Source organism: Cordyceps militaris (genome assembly GCF_000225605.1).
Source record: "Cordyceps militaris CM01 unplaced genomic scaffold CCM_S00006, whole genome shotgun sequence".
NCBI lineage: Eukaryota > Fungi > Ascomycota > Sordariomycetes > Hypocreales > Cordycipitaceae > Cordyceps > Cordyceps militaris.
In genome coordinates this window covers 3,068,240-3,086,734 of record NW_006271974.1, presented here as the reverse complement: position 1 = coordinate 3,086,734, position 18,495 = coordinate 3,068,240, and the positions used below count along the sequence as shown (strand labels likewise).

The 18,495-nt window shown below is 58.2% G+C and overlaps 7 protein-coding genes across 7 annotated transcripts; 3 read left to right on the top strand and 4 right to left on the bottom strand.

The window, feature by feature from the left end:
• Nucleotides 1–705: 705 nt before the first annotated feature.
• CCM_08231 (class V chitinase, putative) lies at nt 706–5,111 on the bottom strand (the record flags this gene model as incomplete). The annotated part of the gene is made up of 9 exons (XM_006673369.1): nt 706–1,047; nt 1,120–1,233; nt 1,323–1,591; nt 1,657–1,792; nt 1,866–3,891; nt 3,955–4,012; nt 4,067–4,626; nt 4,686–4,830; nt 4,949–5,111. 9 exons carry the CDS (start codon nt 5,109–5,111, stop codon nt 706–708), a joined length of 3,813 nt encoding a protein of 1,270 aa, XP_006673432.1.
• A 1,125-nt stretch (nt 5,112–6,236) lies between these two features.
• CCM_08230 (LysM domain protein) lies at nt 6,237–10,610 on the top strand (the record flags this gene model as incomplete). The annotated part of the gene is made up of 4 exons (XM_006673368.1): nt 6,237–7,115; nt 7,207–8,467; nt 8,562–9,644; nt 9,721–10,610. 4 exons carry the CDS (start codon nt 6,237–6,239, stop codon nt 10,608–10,610), a joined length of 4,113 nt encoding a protein of 1,370 aa, XP_006673431.1.
• Nucleotides 10,611–10,875: 265 nt separating this feature from the next.
• CCM_08229 (uncharacterized protein) lies at nt 10,876–11,679 on the bottom strand (the record flags this gene model as incomplete). Its single annotated transcript, XM_006673367.1, has 1 exon — nt 10,876–11,679. One exon carries the CDS (start codon nt 11,677–11,679, stop codon nt 10,876–10,878), a length of 804 nt encoding a protein of 267 aa, XP_006673430.1.
• Nucleotides 11,680–12,142: 463 nt separating this feature from the next.
• On the bottom strand, nt 12,143–13,260 carry CCM_08228 (protein-beta-aspartate methyltransferase; the record flags this gene model as incomplete). The annotated part of the gene is made up of 5 exons (XM_006673366.1): nt 12,143–12,218; nt 12,328–12,378; nt 12,515–12,556; nt 12,611–13,101; nt 13,186–13,260. 5 exons carry the CDS (start codon nt 13,258–13,260, stop codon nt 12,143–12,145), a joined length of 735 nt encoding a protein of 244 aa, XP_006673429.1.
• A 950-nt stretch (nt 13,261–14,210) lies between these two features.
• Nucleotides 14,211–15,512, top strand: CCM_08227 (uncharacterized protein; the record flags this gene model as incomplete). The annotated part of the gene is made up of 1 exon (XM_006673365.1): nt 14,211–15,512. The coding sequence occupies one exon, from the start codon at nt 14,211–14,213 to the stop codon at nt 15,510–15,512; it is 1,302 nt and encodes a 433-aa protein (XP_006673428.1).
• A 591-nt stretch (nt 15,513–16,103) lies between these two features.
• On the bottom strand, nt 16,104–17,233 carry CCM_08226 (metal homeostatis protein bsd2; the record flags this gene model as incomplete). Its single annotated transcript, XM_006673364.1, has 2 exons — nt 16,104–16,676; nt 16,745–17,233. The coding sequence occupies 2 exons, from the start codon at nt 17,231–17,233 to the stop codon at nt 16,104–16,106; spliced, it is 1,062 nt and encodes a 353-aa protein (XP_006673427.1).
• A 594-nt stretch (nt 17,234–17,827) lies between these two features.
• Nucleotides 17,828–18,314, top strand: CCM_08225 (uncharacterized protein; the record flags this gene model as incomplete). Its single annotated transcript, XM_006673363.1, has 3 exons — nt 17,828–17,848; nt 17,918–18,106; nt 18,171–18,314. The coding sequence occupies 3 exons, from the start codon at nt 17,828–17,830 to the stop codon at nt 18,312–18,314; spliced, it is 354 nt and encodes a 117-aa protein (XP_006673426.1).
• Between the last annotated feature and the right edge of the window lie 181 nt (nt 18,315–18,495).

Genomic DNA, 18,495 nt, shown 5'->3' with positions numbered 1-18,495 from the left:
TCTCCCGCTGCGCCTCCCGCCCACGGTTCTGCTGCACCGGCTGCCCCCCCCCGCCGCCGCCACCGGTAGCCCCGCCCCGGCCGCCCCCGTCCACAGCAGCCAAAACGCCACCGCGTCCGGCACCGTTGTCACCTCGACGGCCACGTCCACTGCCACCGTGGCCATCCGCCCGACATCGTCATCCCCTGCCAGCACGGCCAGCGCGTCGCCGTCGGGCCCTGTTCGCGTCAGCAGCGCCGTCACCAACTCCGTCTCCCTGGCGGCTGGCCTCGCCGTCGTCTTTGCTGCACTTTCTCTCTTCTAAGGGACGTAGAAGCCTGATACACATCCTCCGAACCGAGCTTTCCTCTGGAAGTCGGCGCATTTATTATTTGAAGTTCTTTTGAAATTCTACGTTTTCCATCCAACAGGGATTGATTGAGGGGCTCTGACCCCCGATTTGCATTATGAGTTTTCCTTTTGTCTCGGTCTGGGATGAAAAGCACATTGTTATACGACGGCGCAACGGTGCATTTTAGACGGTATTTTCTAGATACTTGGTACACAGACCTATAGTACGAATCACGAAATTATTTATTATTTACAACATCATTTGCTATGCCGCATGCGCACCGCTTGAAGTCCCCAGTTCCTCGTCTATGTATTGAAAGGAATAGAGCCAGGCTAAACAGTGTATGCAACAGCAGAAGAATCAAGCCCTGAAGTCTAGTTTGGAAGGTCATCGTAGTTGAGCTCAAGGTCCTCGGCGTGTCTCAGCAGCGTGCTCATCAAGGCCAGGAACTGGATCACGTCCTCGTCGTTGTTGTCGCGCCAGTCGTTGCGCGCATTCGTCACCCAGTCGCGCACGAAGCCCTGCGTGTAGCGGATCACCGTCTGCAGGTGATCGCGAAAGTACTCGTCCCAGGCGGAGACGACGTAGTCGGTGCTGCCGGTGCGCTGCTCGTGAAACGTCTGCAGGCGGCGCAGTTCGTCGCGAATGTCAAAGTTGATGGCTAGGATGCGGTTCCAGATGACCGGGTCGCGCAGGTAGTTGATGGCGACAATGACCTGATGGCTGTGTCAGAAATAGAAGCGCTTGCGGCTGCTGGAGGTGGCGGGAAGCAGAAACTCGAGACTCACGTTGCGAATGTTTTGGGTAAAGAGACCGGTTCGGAACTCGCGCAGGTTCCGCGATAAGTTGTCTGGACTCATGAATTCCCTCGCCCAGCCAAAGGTTTGATCTTGTGTCCAGAGCTATGATCCCGTATTAGTCCTCAGCTATATCGTCTATGGCGGAGGTTTGGTTGTATCCTCCAACTATCCGGGGGAAAGGGATTACTCACAGCCGACTTGACGAGGTTCATACCACCTACAGTAAACGATGCGTACTGCGTATTGGCCCGTGAACCCAGCGCATTGAACAGCCTTCGAATTGGCTCGGCCAGGTTCACGCCACCAAGAGCCGGGGGCGCATTCGTCATCTGGGCTCGGAGCGAGTCCGTCAGACGCAAGTCGGACCTCGGGGTTCTCATTGCGCGCCCCGAAGGCAGCGTGCCAGAGGAGTAGTGACTGAAGAAGCGCGCCAGGGTGTTTTGCTCGATCAGGTGTTCGTCTTTGTCATAGTTAATTTCTGCTGCGCGCATAGTAATTACAGGGCACCCGGAATAAAAGACTTACAGTGAAGACCTCCGTTACCCTTTGTCCATGTCGAGATCAGAGGCTCGACCTCGAAACACCGCTCCCGAGGGTACAGGTACACATTGTTCCAGACCGGATGATTGGCATACCAGTGGCTGTTTGTGGCAGGGTAGTACTGCCAAGCAAGACGAATTCGAGTTAGTCTCGGCTTCAACGAGAAGCACACGCAAGGAAAGAACTTGACATACCTCCTCACTCTCGATCTCAATCTCGGTGCCGTCCCGCAGCTTGATCGTGTATGGGCGCTTCCCACCCGGGGCCCTACCAAATATTCTGGCATACTCCTCCTCCTCGCGCCCCTGGAGCGTGCCGTTCTCCCTCTTCACCTTCCTGCCGCTGTCGTCCGGCACGCTCTCCTCAGACGCGCACCAGTCGCCGCCGTCGGGGCAGCAGTAGCTCGTGTCGCACTTGCAATCGTCCTTCTTGCCGCCGCCGACCCAGTCGTTGAAGTCGCCCATGTGGCAGGTGATGAGGTACGCCAGCTGGTCGTAGCCGTACTTGACGACCGCCTCGGTGTCCTTGACCCACGTCTTGACCTTGGACCACTGCAGGTTCGGGTACTTGTTCGGCACCAGGCCGTCCCAGATCTGCGTCTGGCGCACCGTCGCCCGCACCAGCAGCAGTGCGTACACCAGGTTCTTGATCTCGTCCTGCGCGTAGTTACCGAAGCTGCTCTGCCGCTGCGCGAGCGACGTGTCGTGGAGCGCCGCCGCCACCAGGCCAGAGTGCGTCGCGTCGACGGGCAGGTCGCGGACGTGTCTGCGCAGGTGCGCCAAGCTCGCCTCGAGCTTGGGCGGCAAGGGATGGAGGAGGAGGGATGCGTTGGCCTCGCGCGCGCCGAGGGAGCCCCAGGTCCAGCCGCCGCCGTTCTCGGAGCAGATGGGGTTGTTCAGGAAGGACTCGAGAGCGTCGCGCAGGACCTCGTTCTGCGACGTGTCGCGCTTCTCGACGCTCTGGAACTTTGGAATGCAGCATTTGGCGCGGGCGCCGCGTGTGCATCCAAAGTTGCCGTCCTTGTTCCAGGTGTCGTCCATGGCGACGCGGACGCGGTCGCTCGGACACCCGCTGCGGCAGTATCTGTCGTCGTCGCCGCCCGGACCGAGGTTGTTGTACCACTGGCAGTCATCCCACTTCTTGTTGTCCTCTTGGGTGCAGCACATCTTGCGCTCCTGGATCTTGATCGTGCCGTCCCCGTACGGGTGGTTCCAGATCTCGATATTGCACGGCGCATTGCCGCTTCCGCTCGGCGACCGCACCACCTCGTCCTGGCCGCTGCTGCAGGATCCGAGCATGCACATGGGGTACTGGGTCCAGCTGCACTGGTCGTGGAGCTTCATGCTGTCCCCGCCGGTGGTGCAGCACGCTGCCTGGTACCGGCCGTTGTTGCAGTGCGTCTTGAGGGAGCCGACTTCGACGGTGCCTTGCGGACACGTCGGGTCGCATTTGCCGTTGTTGTGCTGATACCAGCCGCAGGTTGGCGGGTTCTCTGCCGGACAGCACAGCTCGTGCACGCCGCTGGGACAGTGTGAGCCGTCGACTAGGTACTCATTCTTGCGCGCCTCCTTGTCGTTGCGCATCATGCGGACCCAGCCCGAAGGACAGCTCTCACCGCAGTTGGTCCACTTGCACTGAGGATGCTTCGTGGTCGTTGTTATCATGTCGTCGTCGGGCTGCTCAAAGAACTTGCCGGGCAGTGAGGTGAACTTGCGAGCGGCGGCCGAGCCAATGGCCTTGGAGTACTTGCCGTCAGACACGTCTGCCGACACAGCCCAGACCATGATGCCACTCATACACTGCTCGCGGGCAAAATTTGCCTTTAATTTGAAGGTGTCTTCGTCATCATAGGCAACCCACTGGTTGGTATCAAAGGTTAGAATCTTGACTGCAGCCTCTTTGTCCAAAGTGGGCTTGTTGCCGGTTCTCTTCATGACGTCGACAATCTCGGACTGGATCATGACACTAATCTCGTTGCTGCAAGGCTGGCGAGGAGCACCAGACTCGTACGTGCAGCCTGGAGCGAGGCAGTTGGGGCTGGTGGCTGTAAAGGCACGGCCGTAGAAACCAGTGCCAAGCACGACCTTGTCCGGGTCGATGTCATTTCTCCAGAGGAGGTCCATAGCCTGCTTAATCTCAGTGAGGTTCGTGTGTGCGTTGAGATACGGGCCGACCCATTGGTTGCCCTTGTCCCAGGTTCCATGGAGGTCGTAGCTCATACTGTGTGGTGGTTAGAAACCGCGAATTAACTACAACATAGTATTTTGTGTGCGGTATACGTACATGTTGAAGAAGTCGACATCTTTCTCAAGTTTGACAATGTCAAAGTGTTTTAAGTACCCTGGTCGAACTCAGTCACTAAGAGAAGACATGGGCCACGAACTTGATGACTTACACATGGATGCAGGAAGCGTCAGGCTGACTTCGTCCCTGCCGCTAGACTTGAGGGCCGCCTTCAAATTGGCAATAAATTTGGGAAAATTAGCAAAGTCCTCTTCGCGACCGCTCCGGTCTTTTGCCTGGGGGTATTCCCAATCAAGATCGACGCCGTCAAAGTCATATGTAGACATCATGCTGACCAGCGACTTGATAAATGCCTTTTGCGCCGTCTCGGACCGAGCAATGTCGGAAAAGGTGGTGGCGGTAGGGCCCGGGTCGTTAAAGGTCCAGCCGCCAATCGCAATCAGCACTTTGAGGTCGGGATCGCGGTCTTTGAGGGAGGTCAGACGGCGGTACAGCTTCGTGTCCGCGCTCGAGGCCGGGCGGACCTCGTAGGTGGAAGGGTCAATAGTGGCAAAGGCAAAGTTGAGGTGCGTGTAGACGCCAACGGGGATCTGCTCCGGCAGGAAGGCGTTGCAGGGACGACGGGCCGCCCAGCCCTCGTAGTACCCGACGACACGTTGAAGCGTGTGGCTGTCGCACTTGGGCCGATTGACTTTCTTGTCGCCGCAGAACCTGGAAGGCATCTTGTAAGTGGCTGTTGTAGGAGGGAATAGAGGGGGAGAGAAGCATACTCGTCGGTCGTGCCGCAGAATCCATGCTTGGAACAGCACACATTCAACGGGCACTTGGAGTTTTCAGCAAAGTCGGAGCCGAAGCCACCGGGGTCGCACTCGGACCGACGGTCGCAGTTGTTCAGGCAGACGTCCTTATGGCAGTCTTTTGGGCGCGGGTTAGTTTGATTGGCAGAAACACTTGTAATGGGTAGGGTAAAGGATGTGACCAGAGAGTACAGCAATTTTCTCCATCACATGCCCCAATGCCCGACAATACGTACAGTCTTTGCCATAGCCGCAGAAGCCAAACTTAGAGCAGCAGCCAGCCTTGCATGGGATGGAGGCGCTACATTCCGGATCCTGCGCAAGGGAAACATCTACAAAGAGTAGGAAAAAGAGTGTAAGTAGGCTGAAGAAGCCCAGAGTTGTTGTAAAGGCTCGCATGGCGCGCGATGATGCCAAAAGAGTCAAGATGGACGACGGCGGATTCAGAGCGCAACACTCCCATCACTTTGAGGAGACGGGGACTAGCGAATAAAGAGGACATTTGATGACTGCTACCAAGGTCAGGTCAGTACTATCCGCTCTTGGCCTTTAGTCGCATCATCTGCACCCATCCTGCCAGGCGACCGAGGCAGAGCCATTCAATCAGGCTGCCGGGGTATAGTGGGCTCTATCAGGGACACCCCATCTGCCCCCTGAGGCATTTAAGCATATATCAACTACCGTAATGAGATGCCGCGAGTATTGGACAAGTCGTTCGGCCGAAATCCCAAAAGAGACCGATGATCCGACGCGTGCAACAGTGCCAAGGGTCCTACCACCTATTCTCGGCGGCTTTAATAGAGCGAGAGCAGCCCAAAGCGCAAAATATAGTCTATTAAAGACCGTTCCAACCTCAAAGTTGATAATGCCGCGTTGTCAAGGGGTAAATGAACGATGCCAAGCAATATAGATGAATTGAGTGATGACAAGGCTCTTCAGTGGCGTTTCTTCAAGCCGCCGATAGGGTTACGAATAACCTTGAGCGGATCGACAAGGGTCCTCCTCTCCACAGCGGGACTATCGGCGATGGCCTAATATGGAATTGACCTTGATCTATACTATACATTCGGAAACTTTTTGCATTTCCAAGAGTCGTTATGCAGCCAAGCGTCCGTTGTAATCTCCCCAGCGTTGCAGTGCCGGCCAGGGCTGACAAGGAATGCCAAGGCCCATCAGACGCAGGAGTAAGAAGAGCAAGTCACGTTGATGCAGGAAGAGGCTAAAGAGAACAGGCTAGGGTGCCTTTGCTGCATCAGGTGTTCTTATGTACGCGGTAGTTGGATAGCTTACACGGCGTAGAGTTCCAATCACTGCCGTCGTCGCTTGCCAGCCTCTCGTCCTCGGCACATGGTCAACGGCACCAGCAACCACGGGCCGAACAAGTCTTGTCCCGTCTTATACTTGCTCAATCTTGAACTCTTTTCCCATCCCGTCTCCCCCAAGTCTCTCCCATCCGGGCCTGAATAGCTTCCACCACCCGGTCCTCACTCCTTTTGCACTTTGTTTCCCATTTCCCGCCCAACCATGCGTCTTCGGCCCTCGTCCTCTGGGCGCAGCGGCCTTTTGACGCCTCTACTGTCCATCTTCGTCTTCCAAGGCGCCGTCAGCGCTCTCTCGTCCAGCGGCGCCACGCCCGTCGGGCCCCTCGCCACCGGTCCCGCGCGCCTCAGCAGCAACAGCACCGGCTCCTCCTCCGCAGCGGCACTTGTGCAAAAGGCGCTCAGGGTACTCGCCGCGGTCAACAAGGAGCGCGTCGAGCGCCCCGTCTTCAACGACAACACGCGGCAGGACCCGTCCGCGGAGGACAGCAAGCCCGCGCCGCTGCTCGACTACAACGCTGACCCCGCGTCCATTGCCGCCAGATCGCATGTCCGGCGCAGCGGCAACGCGACCACAACCACGAGCGGCAGCTACCGCATCCCGCAGGAGCTGGCCGAGGCCGCGGCTGCTGTCGCCGAGTCGAGCCCGCAGGTCCCCGAGGGCGACCACGAGGCCGTCGCGGCGTGCATCCGGCAGAAATACACACCCGGCGCGCTCAGGGACACCAACACGCCCGAGGAGTTGCAGGCGCCCGAGGGCCGCCTGTCCGTATTCGCTGGCGACGCGGCGGCCGAGAAGCGCGCTTCCGGGTACTGGCTGATTGACGATCAGCGGTTCCCCGGCCAGAGTCCGTTTTCGCCGGCCGGATACAAGGTGTGGCGCAACGTCAAGGATTTTGGTGCCAAGGGGGATGGCAAGACGGACGACACGGTGGCCATCAACAAGGCCGTCTCGGACGGCGCCCGGTGCGGAGAGACGTGCAAGACGAGCACCGTCGCCCCGGCCGTCGTCTACTTCCCGCCAGGCACCTATCTCGTCAGCGGATCCATCATCCAATACTATAATACGCAATTCCTCGGTGATGTACGTGCCCATCTGCCCTATACCTGCCTTCATTGTGTTCTTCTTCTTCTACAAACGTGAGCCGACTTTGAGTACTGACCTCGAACTGCAGCCCAACAACGTGCCCACCATCCTGGCCGCCTCCAGCTTCGTCGGCCTCGGCGTCTTCACCTCCAACAAGTACATTGGAGACAACGTCGGCTGGTATCTCAACACGGCCAACTTCCTCCGGAGCATCCGCAACTTCAAAATCGACATCCGCCTCACCGACCCCTACGCCTACGTCTGCGCCATCCACTGGCAAGTCGCGCAGGGCTCGTCGCTCGAGAACATTGAGTTCTACATGCTGTTCAACAAGGACGTGCCGCACAGCACGCAGCAGGGCATCTACATGGAGAACGGCTCCGGCGGCTTCCTCGCCGACCTGATCTTTGTCGGCGGCAACTTTGGCGCCTACTTTGGCAACCAGCAGTTCACCACCAGCCACCTCGTCTTCGTGCAGGCCAGGACGGCCGTGCAGGTGCACTGGGACTGGGCCTGGACCATGCACGACTTCATCATCGAGAGCTGCGAGAACGGGCTCGTCATCACGGGCGGCGCCGGCGGCGCGCACAGCACCGGCCAGGGCGTCGGCTCGCTCCTCCTCACCGACACCATCATCGCCAACACGCCCAACGCCATCGTCACCTCGCTGCACGCCGAGAACTCGACCTCGTTCCTGCTGCAAAACGTCGGCTTCTTCGGCGTCCAGACGGCCGTCGCCGACAGCGTGGCCAAGAAGACGCTGCTCGCCGGCGGCGACGAGGTCCACGTCGACAGCTGGGGCTTTGGCCGCATCACCAGCAAGGACGGCGCCGGCACCTTTGTCGACGGCCGCGCCATCCCGGCCATGAACCGCACCGAGGCCCTTACCGGCGTCCAGAACAACAAGATGAAGCCAAACCTCTTCACGCGCCGCCGGCCCAAGTACTACGGCGTCCCCGCGGCCAAGGTCATGAATGTGCGCGCGCTCGGCGCCAAGGGCGACGGCACGACCGACGACACGGCCGTGCTCAACGCCATCCTGTCCGGCGCCGCCAACACGTCGTCCGTCGTCTACTTTCCGTTCGGCGTCTACATTGTCAGGGACACGCTGCGCGTACCCATCGGCTCCCGCATCATCGGCCAGGTCTGGTCGCAAATCATGGGCACCGGCGCCAACTTTGAGGACGAGCTCAAGCCGCGGCCCGTCGTCCAGGTCGGCCACCCGACCGACCCGCCAGGCATCATCGAGATTCAGGACATGATGTTCACCGTCTCCGGCCCGACTGCCGGCGCGGTGCTGATGGAGTGGAACGCCCGCGAGTCCAGCAAGGGCTCCGTGGGAATGTGGGGTGAGTACCTCTGCTTTACCTGGACGCTGAGGACGTCTTGCGAACCAATGCCCCCCCCCCCCCTTGTTCCTTTGACTGACATTCGCGAGCGCAGATTCACACTTTCGCGTAGGCGGCGCCATCGGATCCAAGCTGCAGCAAGAGACTTGCGCCAAGAAGAGCGGCAAGATCAACCCCAGCTGCAAGGCCGGCTCCATGCTGTTGCACCTCAAGCCCTCATCCACGGCCTACCTCGAGAACGTCTGGGCGTGGGTCGCCGACCACGACCTAGACAAGCCGGACCGGCCGCAGATCGACATCTACGTCGGCCGCGGCATCCTGATCCAGAGCCAAAAGGCCTGGCTCTGGGGCACGTCCTCGGAGCACTGCGCCCTCTACCAGTACCAGGTCTCGGACGCGAGCAACATCCTGCTGGGCATGATCCAGACCGAGTCGCCCTACTACCAGCCCGTCCCGGCCGCGCCGCAGCCCTTCCGGCCGGGCCTCTTCCCGGACGACCCCACCTTTGGCGGATGCGACCCGGCCGACAGGCGCTGCTTTTCCGCCTGGGCGCTGCGCATCGTCGACTCGACGGCCGTCTACGTGCTCGGCGCCGGCCTGTACTCGTGGTTCAGCGACTACAGCCAGGACTGCGTCGCCGCGGGCGACTGCCAGCGCCGCGGCGTCGAGGTCCAGCAGAGCGCCGACCTCTGGGTCTACAACCTGTGCACAAAGGCCATTCTCGAAATGGTGACGCCCGTGGGCGGCGTCGCCACGCTCGCCAAGGACAACGTCAACGGCTTCCTGTCGTCTGTCCTGGCCTGGCTCGAGGGCTCCGAGGACACCTCGGGCCGGCGCAACTTTCCCGGCTTCCCGGTGTATACCCTCGACGGCCTGCGCAACCACAACCTGCCGGACCCGTGCAAGGCGGCTCTCACCACCAAGATTTACTGCGACTACTGGGTCAACTTCTTCTCCGAGCCGTCCTACTACGGCAGTCTGAACAATGCGACCTTGACCGAGTCGGTTTGTGACAAGAGCTGTGGCGAGTCGCTGAGCAGCTGGTTTAACAATGTTGATGCCAACTGCAAAGGATATAGCGTCTCGGGCGGTATTCCCACACTGTACGGAGGTCGGATATGGGCTGGCTACAACGCGACTTGCCTCAAGGATCCCAGCACGAAGAAATATTGCAACGGTATGTCATATCATCTCCCCTTTTCTCCGAGCGACTTGGCGCCGACCCCTTTGGGCCTCAGACTAACACGAAGCAGACGTCATCGCAGATTTTACCACCGTCGGCTCAACCAAAGACATGCCCAAGGCCGAGATGTGCTCCGACTGCTACGTCCAGCGCCTCGCCATGATGCAGGCCTCGCCGTACACCGTGTACGACGAGAACTACAAGGCCGATCTGGAATTTGTGTACCAAAACTGCGGAAAGAGCGGCAACACGTCCATCCCGCCCCCCATTGTCCCCAGGCCCGAGCAGTCCACCATGTGTGTGTCCGACAAGTGGCACACTGTCGGCTCCAAGGCAGAGACGTGCGAGGACATTGCCTTTCTCAACAACGTCTCGACCGTGGCTCTCTACACTGCGAACCCAGAAATCTTTGACTGCAGCCGCATCGCCCCCAGTGCCAAGCTCTGCTTGCCGCTGTCGTGCGCCAAGCTCATCTCCTTCAATGCCGCCGACGGCTGCGAAGGCCTCGAGGCGAAGCACAGCCTGGGCCGCGGCGACATCCGGCGCTTCAACCCGTGGGTGGCCTTTGACTGCAGCAACCTGGCCGGCGCCGTCGGCTTCTTTGGTGGCATCCTGTGCGCGGCGCCCCAAAACGGTCTGTACACCCACAGCGGGCCCGGCGGCAGCGGCGACAACACTACGCCCAACCCGGGCAACGGCCATACGTATGATCCCGTCGCGCCGCCGGCGAACTCGACGGTAGCCGCGGGCACCACGAACAAGTGCGGCAAGTGGCACGTTGTCAAAGAGGGTGACTCGTGCGTCAGTATCTGCTTGACTTCGGAGATTGACATTGCGCTGCTCCTCAAGGCGAATCCTTCGCTCGGAACCGAGTATATACAGTGCACGCCAAGCCTGGTCAAGGGTAAGGCGTACTGCACAGGGCCAAACTATGGGTGGGATGAGAAGGACGAGCTGTAGATTTGTCAAGGTGTAAAGTGAATTCGGCATGAGACAGCTAATTGGTAGAGGCTTATTCAATAATGAGCGTCCTGGGTTGCCATTGTGCAAGAAGCTCAAGACGCGTCAAATCAGATTGTTGGCGAAGAACAAATAATGATTTAGAAGTAGAAGAGAGGGTCCTTTTCAAAGTTATTTCGAGAACGTGTTTCTGCCGCCAATTTTCAGTGGCGTTGTGAAGTAGTGCTGACTGCAGAACGGAAGGGTATGGAATAGACGTAATCATTCAATATATGCCGGCCATAGCCATATGTTCCCTGTCCCAGTCCTGGGGGGTGCCCCAAAGATTTTGGACGCCATCTTCCGGGTCATAGACCCCCATTTCCTCAATCAAAATATCCGAGTCGCAGGGAAAGAAAAACATGGGCCACAGATAATCAACGATGCCGACTCTCAGCCAGTATCGGCCGACGGCGCCCGGCTCGTCTTCCGTCTTGATCCTATTCGAGATGACTTTGACGTAGCACTCGTTCTCGTCCTCGCCATCCGCATCATGATTGCTGGTAGGGGCGTACGGATCCGGCGGAAGCGCCAGGATGTTGTCAAGGCTCTCCTCGTCGAGCATCAGGCAAAACTCGAACCTGGTGTTTCGCTCGCGCCCAGGACGACTGCGGTGCTGGGCGATCCAGGCATCAAACCGCTCGCCGACCTCGCTCTCGCCGAGGTCCGCCAGGCTCTGCTCATCCTCCACCAGCTCACTGTAGTAGCGGCCGATGAGCGCCTCGTTCGGGCCTGTGTCAAATGGGGTTGCGCCCCCTGGGCCCCTTGGATGCAGCTGCGTATCGTGCGTCACAAATTGTCTGGCGTAAACGGCGAGACGCTCGAGGGCAGCCGCGACGCGCTCGTCAGAGCCAGGCGTGTAGACAGTGCGGAAAATGGTGTAGCCCCAACAGTAGGCGTAGTCGTGGGAGCCGTCGTACCTTGCGAGCTGCTTGAGCGCCTCGCGTGCCTTGAGAGTGTATCCGGCCTCTGCCTTGTTGTTTGGCTCGGCGCAGAGGGCGGCCACGTCAATTGGCGGGAAGTGCGCCATCAGTGATTGTTTCTCCCGGGGAGTAGTCGAAGAATGGAGAATGAGGCGGAGATGTAAGAGCCAAGTTGGCAGGCTGACGAAGAGGCGGAGGAGAGTGGAGGGCAAGCGTTAATTAAGCACCATTACCGTAGGGTTCTGCCACGTGCCAAGCCTGCTCCCGGCTACATACGGACCACTTGGGCTGTTTTCGTAGAAGAGAAGAAAATCTCCTCATCGTTGAAACTGCCAAAGGGCCATCATGCGAGGTAATCAGTCGTTGTTATACAATGAATTTTCGGAGAATCTGTAATCCACTGTATTAGGTTGCTGCGAGGTGCGGGTAGTCGCCCTAGTAAATAGCCCCAGCTTTTGGCGTGGCTGATGCAGTGCCAGTAGAATTTAATCTGGGTGATTCATTTTATTTCAGCTCAAAATGAACATGTTGCACATTTCGAACGGAACGGCCTCGGTTGTCGAAACTCGATCACCTTAGTAGTTGGGTGGGAGGTGCCTGGATGGCCCTCAAGCATGGCCTGCAACCACGTAACAAATATGGTAGCCTGAATGTATCATTAGTTCTTTAGCTATTTGTTAGTTTTTGTAATGGTTTTCTTTTTTCTTTTTTCGTCATCAAAGTTCTATATACGGCTATTCCTCAGTCCCACCTACGATGTGTGGTAGAAGCCGAAGACGGGACAATACTTCACTAGGGCATTCTGACTTCAGTAAAATTATTTCCCAAAATCACTAAAATATTTCCTCTTTGGGAGCATCTGTTAATGGGACATATCGGACTCCAAAAAGCCTCTTTCGTGAAATATTACCGTCCTTGTCCTTTTCGATGCGCCACACATACTGTGAGTCCCGATCATGAGAGTCCTCGACCGGGATAAACATGCTAAGAACAATTGGTCAGAGGCGTAATGAGAAATCAAGGCACAAAATAACTTACCAGCCCGGTGATTTCAGTTGGTTAATCAATTCATCGTGTACCTCACTAGCAGATGCCCCGACATGGATAGCGTCCCATAGCGTGCCGAGCTCCTCCTCGCCCTTTCGCGCCGGCTCGTTCAGACCCTTTCGGCCGTCGGCCGCGATAAACTTGACTTTGCCAGAGTTTAAGAGCTGAGTCCCCTCGGCACTCTTGCGCATATTTGCCTCTCCCTTGTCTCGCAGGGCGTTGATGTGCTCGACGCCGACGACCAGCCCACGTGGGCCAACGAGCTCCGCCATGACATGGGTGAGGTAGCCGGAGCCGGAACCGATGTCGAGGGCACGCGGCGCCGGTGAAGCATCGGACGGCATCATGAATGAGATGAGATGCTCCAGGGCGATGGCATGCATATGAGGTGCGGATATGGTCGCCTGGTAGCCAATGTACTGAGGCGAGTCTTGGTATGGCTGGGACGGCGCATAGTGTCGACGATCAACCTGCGTGGATGACTGTAAGTAGGTAGTATTAATGGAAAGCATGAATGATAATAAGTGGAAGCAAGTTACCTTGATAAACGCTTCCTTGACACGCACATCGCTGATGAGCTTGTGCTTCCACATGTTCTCAATCAGCTCCTTGTTAGTGGACCCTGAACATCGCCAGGCCATCTTGATGTTTCGTCGCGGCAGCCGAGTAGAAAACGCAGCGCGAAGAGCACCACCGCACGAAGCTAGCAACCTCTGGCTGGATGCTGCAAGGGTGGCCAGCTTGAAGGGACCCGTGGGAAATGGAAACCCTATAATAAATAAATGCCAGAATAGCTCGGATGCTTAACAGCCAATAATCGGGACGCCTGCAACGGGTACAAGCTGACCAGCTGGCTACTGGGTAGTCGTGATAAGGAGCGGCAAGTCGGCGATGCCGGTTACGTAGACTATCGAGTACATAGCACTTCCCTTGGGAAGCGCCGTAACAGTTGATATAATCGTTGCTTGGTATTTCCAGTAAATGATGCAGGACGAAGCATCTCCGGGCTGGTGGCGACAAGCGTTCGTCTCGTCGTGCCACAGCCAAGTCTGTGCGGGGACATGCGGCGCTCTTCAACTCCACACCAGCTCTTTGGGCGGCGACACGAGCATGAGAATTTCTTCATCAGATCTGATCGCTGCCATCTTCTACACCTTGCATACCCGACGCTACTTGCGCATTTTTACTCCTCACCGTCCGCCTATCGAGCTTACCAGGTTGTCTCTTCCGAGGCAATACCTATCGAGCCCCAGAAAATTCAATCTAATGGGCCCTGCTATCTCCCCCACCGCCGCCACCGCCTGGCTCATTTCCAGCAATGTCTTACACGTACATGAGGCCATGACCAGTAGCGGCCTCCACACAACGAGGCTAGTATCAGGACCAGGGAGCAGAGGGAGCACGCCTTGTTGGCCCTGGGAAGAACCCCGATGGCAGCGGGCGCTCCTCCCCTGAGCGGGCTGGGAAGGCAACCGGGAAACTCTCCTTTCCCACCCAAGCCCACGCCTGCTTGTTCGCCGCCGATAGGGAAGAGAAACCAAAGGGAGAAGGAGGTTCTCCGAAGAACGACCCCTCAGAGGACAAGCCCGCCATGCCTGCAACAAGCTCCGCCCCGTCCAACTTTGACCAGCGAGACGCTCCGGAGAATCGGTACCACCGCCGAGCGTCTCCTCCGAAGCCTCTCTCCCTGCCGCAGAACCGGCCGCCCGGGCACCCATTCAGCACCAACGCCAACAACATGAGCTTCCAGACCCTGGACGAGGATGAGCGGCGGCCGCTCCTCCTTCCTCGCCCGGGGCCCCCCGGCACCGGCGCCGCCGCCATCACCGCCGAGATGATCGACCACCACGACCAGTTCTGCCAGCTGGTCGGCGTGCGGCCGCTCAACCACCCGCACGGCGAGTCGTACCGGGCGCACCCGCAGTCGCTGTACGTGCGCGCCGTGGGCCGGCGGCGCGGCCAGAACCTGACGTACATGTTCACCGCGTCGCTCGTCAACACGCTGCTGCTCTCGCAGGTGGTGCTGGGCGCGGCGCTGACCGGCCTCGGCGCCAGCAACAGCAGCCGCGTGCTCATCACCGTGTTTGGCGCGCTCAACACCGTCATCGCCGGCGTCGTCGCCTTTCTCAAGTCGCGCGGCCAGCCCATGCGCGCCCGCATGTTCCGCGACGACCTCTCGCGCGTCGTCGACGAGATTGAAAACTCGGCCGTCATGTGGTTCGGCATCAGCCAGGGCGCCCACGGCTACGGCGCCATTGACACCGACGACCAGGTCACCGTCCGCGGCGAGGTCGCCCGCCTCACCCGCCTCTACGACAGGGCCGTCAAGAACAACACCATGAACGACCCGGACATGTACAACGCCAATGGCGCGTCTGACTCGTACTCGGCCGGTCTGCGCAAGGTCGGCGCCGCCTCGGCCCCCGGACCGCTCATCAACTCCGTCGTTGCTCCGCCGCCGGGTTTTCCGGCTGCGCCTGCGCCTGCGCCTGTACCTGTGGCGGACCCGGATGACAGCCCGGCCAGCAAGCCTCCAGAGCGCTCCCAGGCTAAGTCGGACGCGAGCAGTGATAAGGGCTCTGATGCTTCTAAAAAAGCCGACCCTCCTGCCGCTGCGGCTCCCACCCCTGAAGTTGCCCAACCTGCTGCCCAGCCTGTGCCTGCTGCTGATACTCCCGCTGCTGATGCGACCCCTGCTGCGACTCCAGCTGCCGAGACCCCCAAACCCGTCGCTGACGATAAGCCTGTTGCTGCTGCTGCCGCCGCTCCTCCTCCTCCGCCAGCTCCTATCCAATCTTTCCTGAGCCACGCAGATCCCGACGAGAGCCCCGCCAGCTCTGCCACTCCTCCCAAGCGAGAATCGTCCACCAAGACGCTTGTCAACGCCAACTGAGGGTAAAGACGCAAAATGTTGTACGCCTTGATTGGCTGTGCGGCTCTCCGCTACCATGTCGTCGCGTCACGTCCATGTGTGACTGACGTTGAAGACACGGGACCATATTTCGATCTTGCCGAGGCACAGATCTCTCCCTTGGATGACTTTAATTTTTCAAACCCAGATTGTCATTGTGTGAAATTGAGCATATTGCCTAGCATAGCATTTAGCCGTCTAATTATGATACCAAATACAATCCTTTTTACGTGCTTGCTTCCTTGATCATGCATGTTGACCTTTTTCAAGAGAGAAAGAAATCACAGATGTAGACAGACATGTATAAGATATGAAACATTGCTCTGTATGCTATGAAATGTATTCGCGAGTCGCGCGTTGACGCCGAAGCGTGTCGGACTCGTCCTGTCCCGAGTTTGTGTACCAAAAGAACCCCCCACAGTACATGTACATTAAAGGAAACGAAGCGATCGAGAGGGAAAAAGAAAACCATGAAACGCCAACCCAATGCCCTTGTCAAAAAAATGAAACCCCAAAACACAGGTCAGGGACAAGACGGATATACAAAGAATGCCTACCGCTCTCCCTGGAATCTCAGACCACGCGCTCCGACGACTCGCCCTCGGCAATGACAGGCACGCCGAGCCCGCGATCCGGGCTCTGCATGACGAGCTGCTCGTGGCGACGGGCTTGCAAAAAGTCGGCCACACTCTTGATAAGGATGAACCAGCCGACAATCATCAGGGCGTATGCCATCCACGCGCCGCCCGAAAAGTCTACCGATCCGCTGCCGCCGGCGACGTCGCCAGGCTGAAAATCGTGCGCGTTCGGGTCCTGGGGCTCGGCGTAGCCGTCAGGGCCACCGCCGCCCATGGCGGGGGGCTCGCCGTCCGCTGTGCCTTTCATATAGAAGCCGTACTGGATGAGCGTGATGCCGAGGCCGGCGCGGGAGCCGTTTTTGGCTGCGTGCGTCGAGTGCAGCAGGTACGTCAGCAGGAAGCCGACGAGTTGGAATGAGGTTGAAATCATGCCGTTCCAAATGAACGAAAAGACGGAGCCGACAGGCATGCCGTCGACGTAGACCTCGTCGAGCCCGCCGAGGCCGGGGGCCAGAATCGTCGTTTCCCAGTACGGGGGCGCAGAGTCTGCTGCGGCTTGCTCATATGTCTAGAGTTGAAAGTGTTAGTTGGAATTCACAGACCACATACGTGACATGTTGGGCGCATTGCACATACCGGTGGCATCTCTTCCTTCTCAACGGCCGCCTCTCGCTCTGGCCGCGCCGACATGTTGGCAAACACGCCATCGGTGCCGACGCCGCCGCCAACAACGCGCCCCCTTGTCGTCGCCGACGCCGATGCTGCCGACGGCGGCGTGTACGGTGCGACTGGTGCCGGCGACGTGCTCCCACTAGCCGTCGTCGCTGGCGTCGCTGCCACCTGGCGTACTAGACGCTGTCGATCGTCCGTCTCGTCGTCGCTATCATTGTCGCTGTCAAAGGCGTCGGCGAGGTCCGAGTCGACCTGGTTCCGCCGCGTGCGGGACGAGGCGCGGGAGCGAAACGACGGTGGTGGCGAGTTGGGAACAGCTGCGTGGCCGAGGCTGTGTTGGGGTGGGCGGGCGTCTTCCTCGTCCTGGACGTTGACCTGATAGAGCACGTTAATACAAGGCGCTGGCGAGATCGCATCGAATGTCTGACGTACTCGTTCGTAGCGGCCAGCCATGATGGTCGTGTGTGTATGTGTATGTATGGTGTTGCAATTCGTGGGGCGGTGACGACGACGCTTGTGGGCAAAGGTTGGGGGTGGCGGACGGACGGACTGCTGGAGGATGCGTGAAAGAAAGGCACAGGAATGGAAACAAGAGGTCACGGCGTCAGACGGTCAGACCGACAAAGGAGAGAAAAGGGTGTCGATGGAGATCAGGCGCAGAGAACGCTGGATCAGACAGAGGTTGATCGCTGAGAGATTCGAGGAATAGGGAGAGGGATTACGAATTAGCATTGTTGGCCAGGCTGTGCAGAGTTGACTCGTGAGCAGCGCCAAGAGGGGCCACCTACTAAATTGCGGAGCGGCCTTTTGGAAACACTGGAGGAGAGCGCTGGCAGCCAGAAGTCCCGCAGGGGTCCCCTTTCTGCCTGAGGCCAAAAGATGCGCACTGTGCTGCTCGCCTGCTGCGCGGTGGACTGCAACAGTGTGAAGATGACTTTGAAGCACAGTACTGTCGCAAGTTTGATTGGCAATGCATCAGAGGTTATTTTGAGACGAATCGCGCTGCATCAAGAAGCCAAAAATAAAAAGGAACACCACACCGCAACCATGGCAACACGATCACTTGCTGTACGTCCGAGCTCGCCAATTACGACGGAAGCGAAACCAATTGTACTAACTCTCTCTCTCTCTTTGCAGCGCCGCATCTACTCGGATGTCTTTGCCAAATGGCCCAAACAGGACCTGCGCCCCGACTACCAGCTCCAGGACGTGCTCGGCAAGACGGTCGACGCGCGCTTCCAAAACTACACGCCGGCCATGGAGCGAGAGGAGATTCTCAAGGCGAGGGCGCTCCAGTTTCTCATCCAAGACAAGTTCAAAGACAGGGTATGCGCGGCATCACCGGTGGCGAATACATCACTTGTCCCGAAATTGCTGACGCATTGAATAGTACAAGCTGCGAGGACCGATGCTGCAGCCGAAGAGCCAGCCGACGTACTTTGACGACTTGGTGCGCGAGATTGAGGAGGCGCCGAACCGCTCCTGGTTTGGACGACTGGGCAAGCGACTCTCGGGCATGATTCGTCTGCAATAACCTCGCCACGACCTCACATACACTTTCTTTTTTTGCATTCATCGGCGCACGGGACGGGAAACAAAACACAACCTGTTAGAATACTGTATAATATGTGTATAATATCTATATTATATCTGCAACACCAGCCTAAGACATGAGCGGCTATACACTTGACAAGACAAATTCCGAAGATTATTTC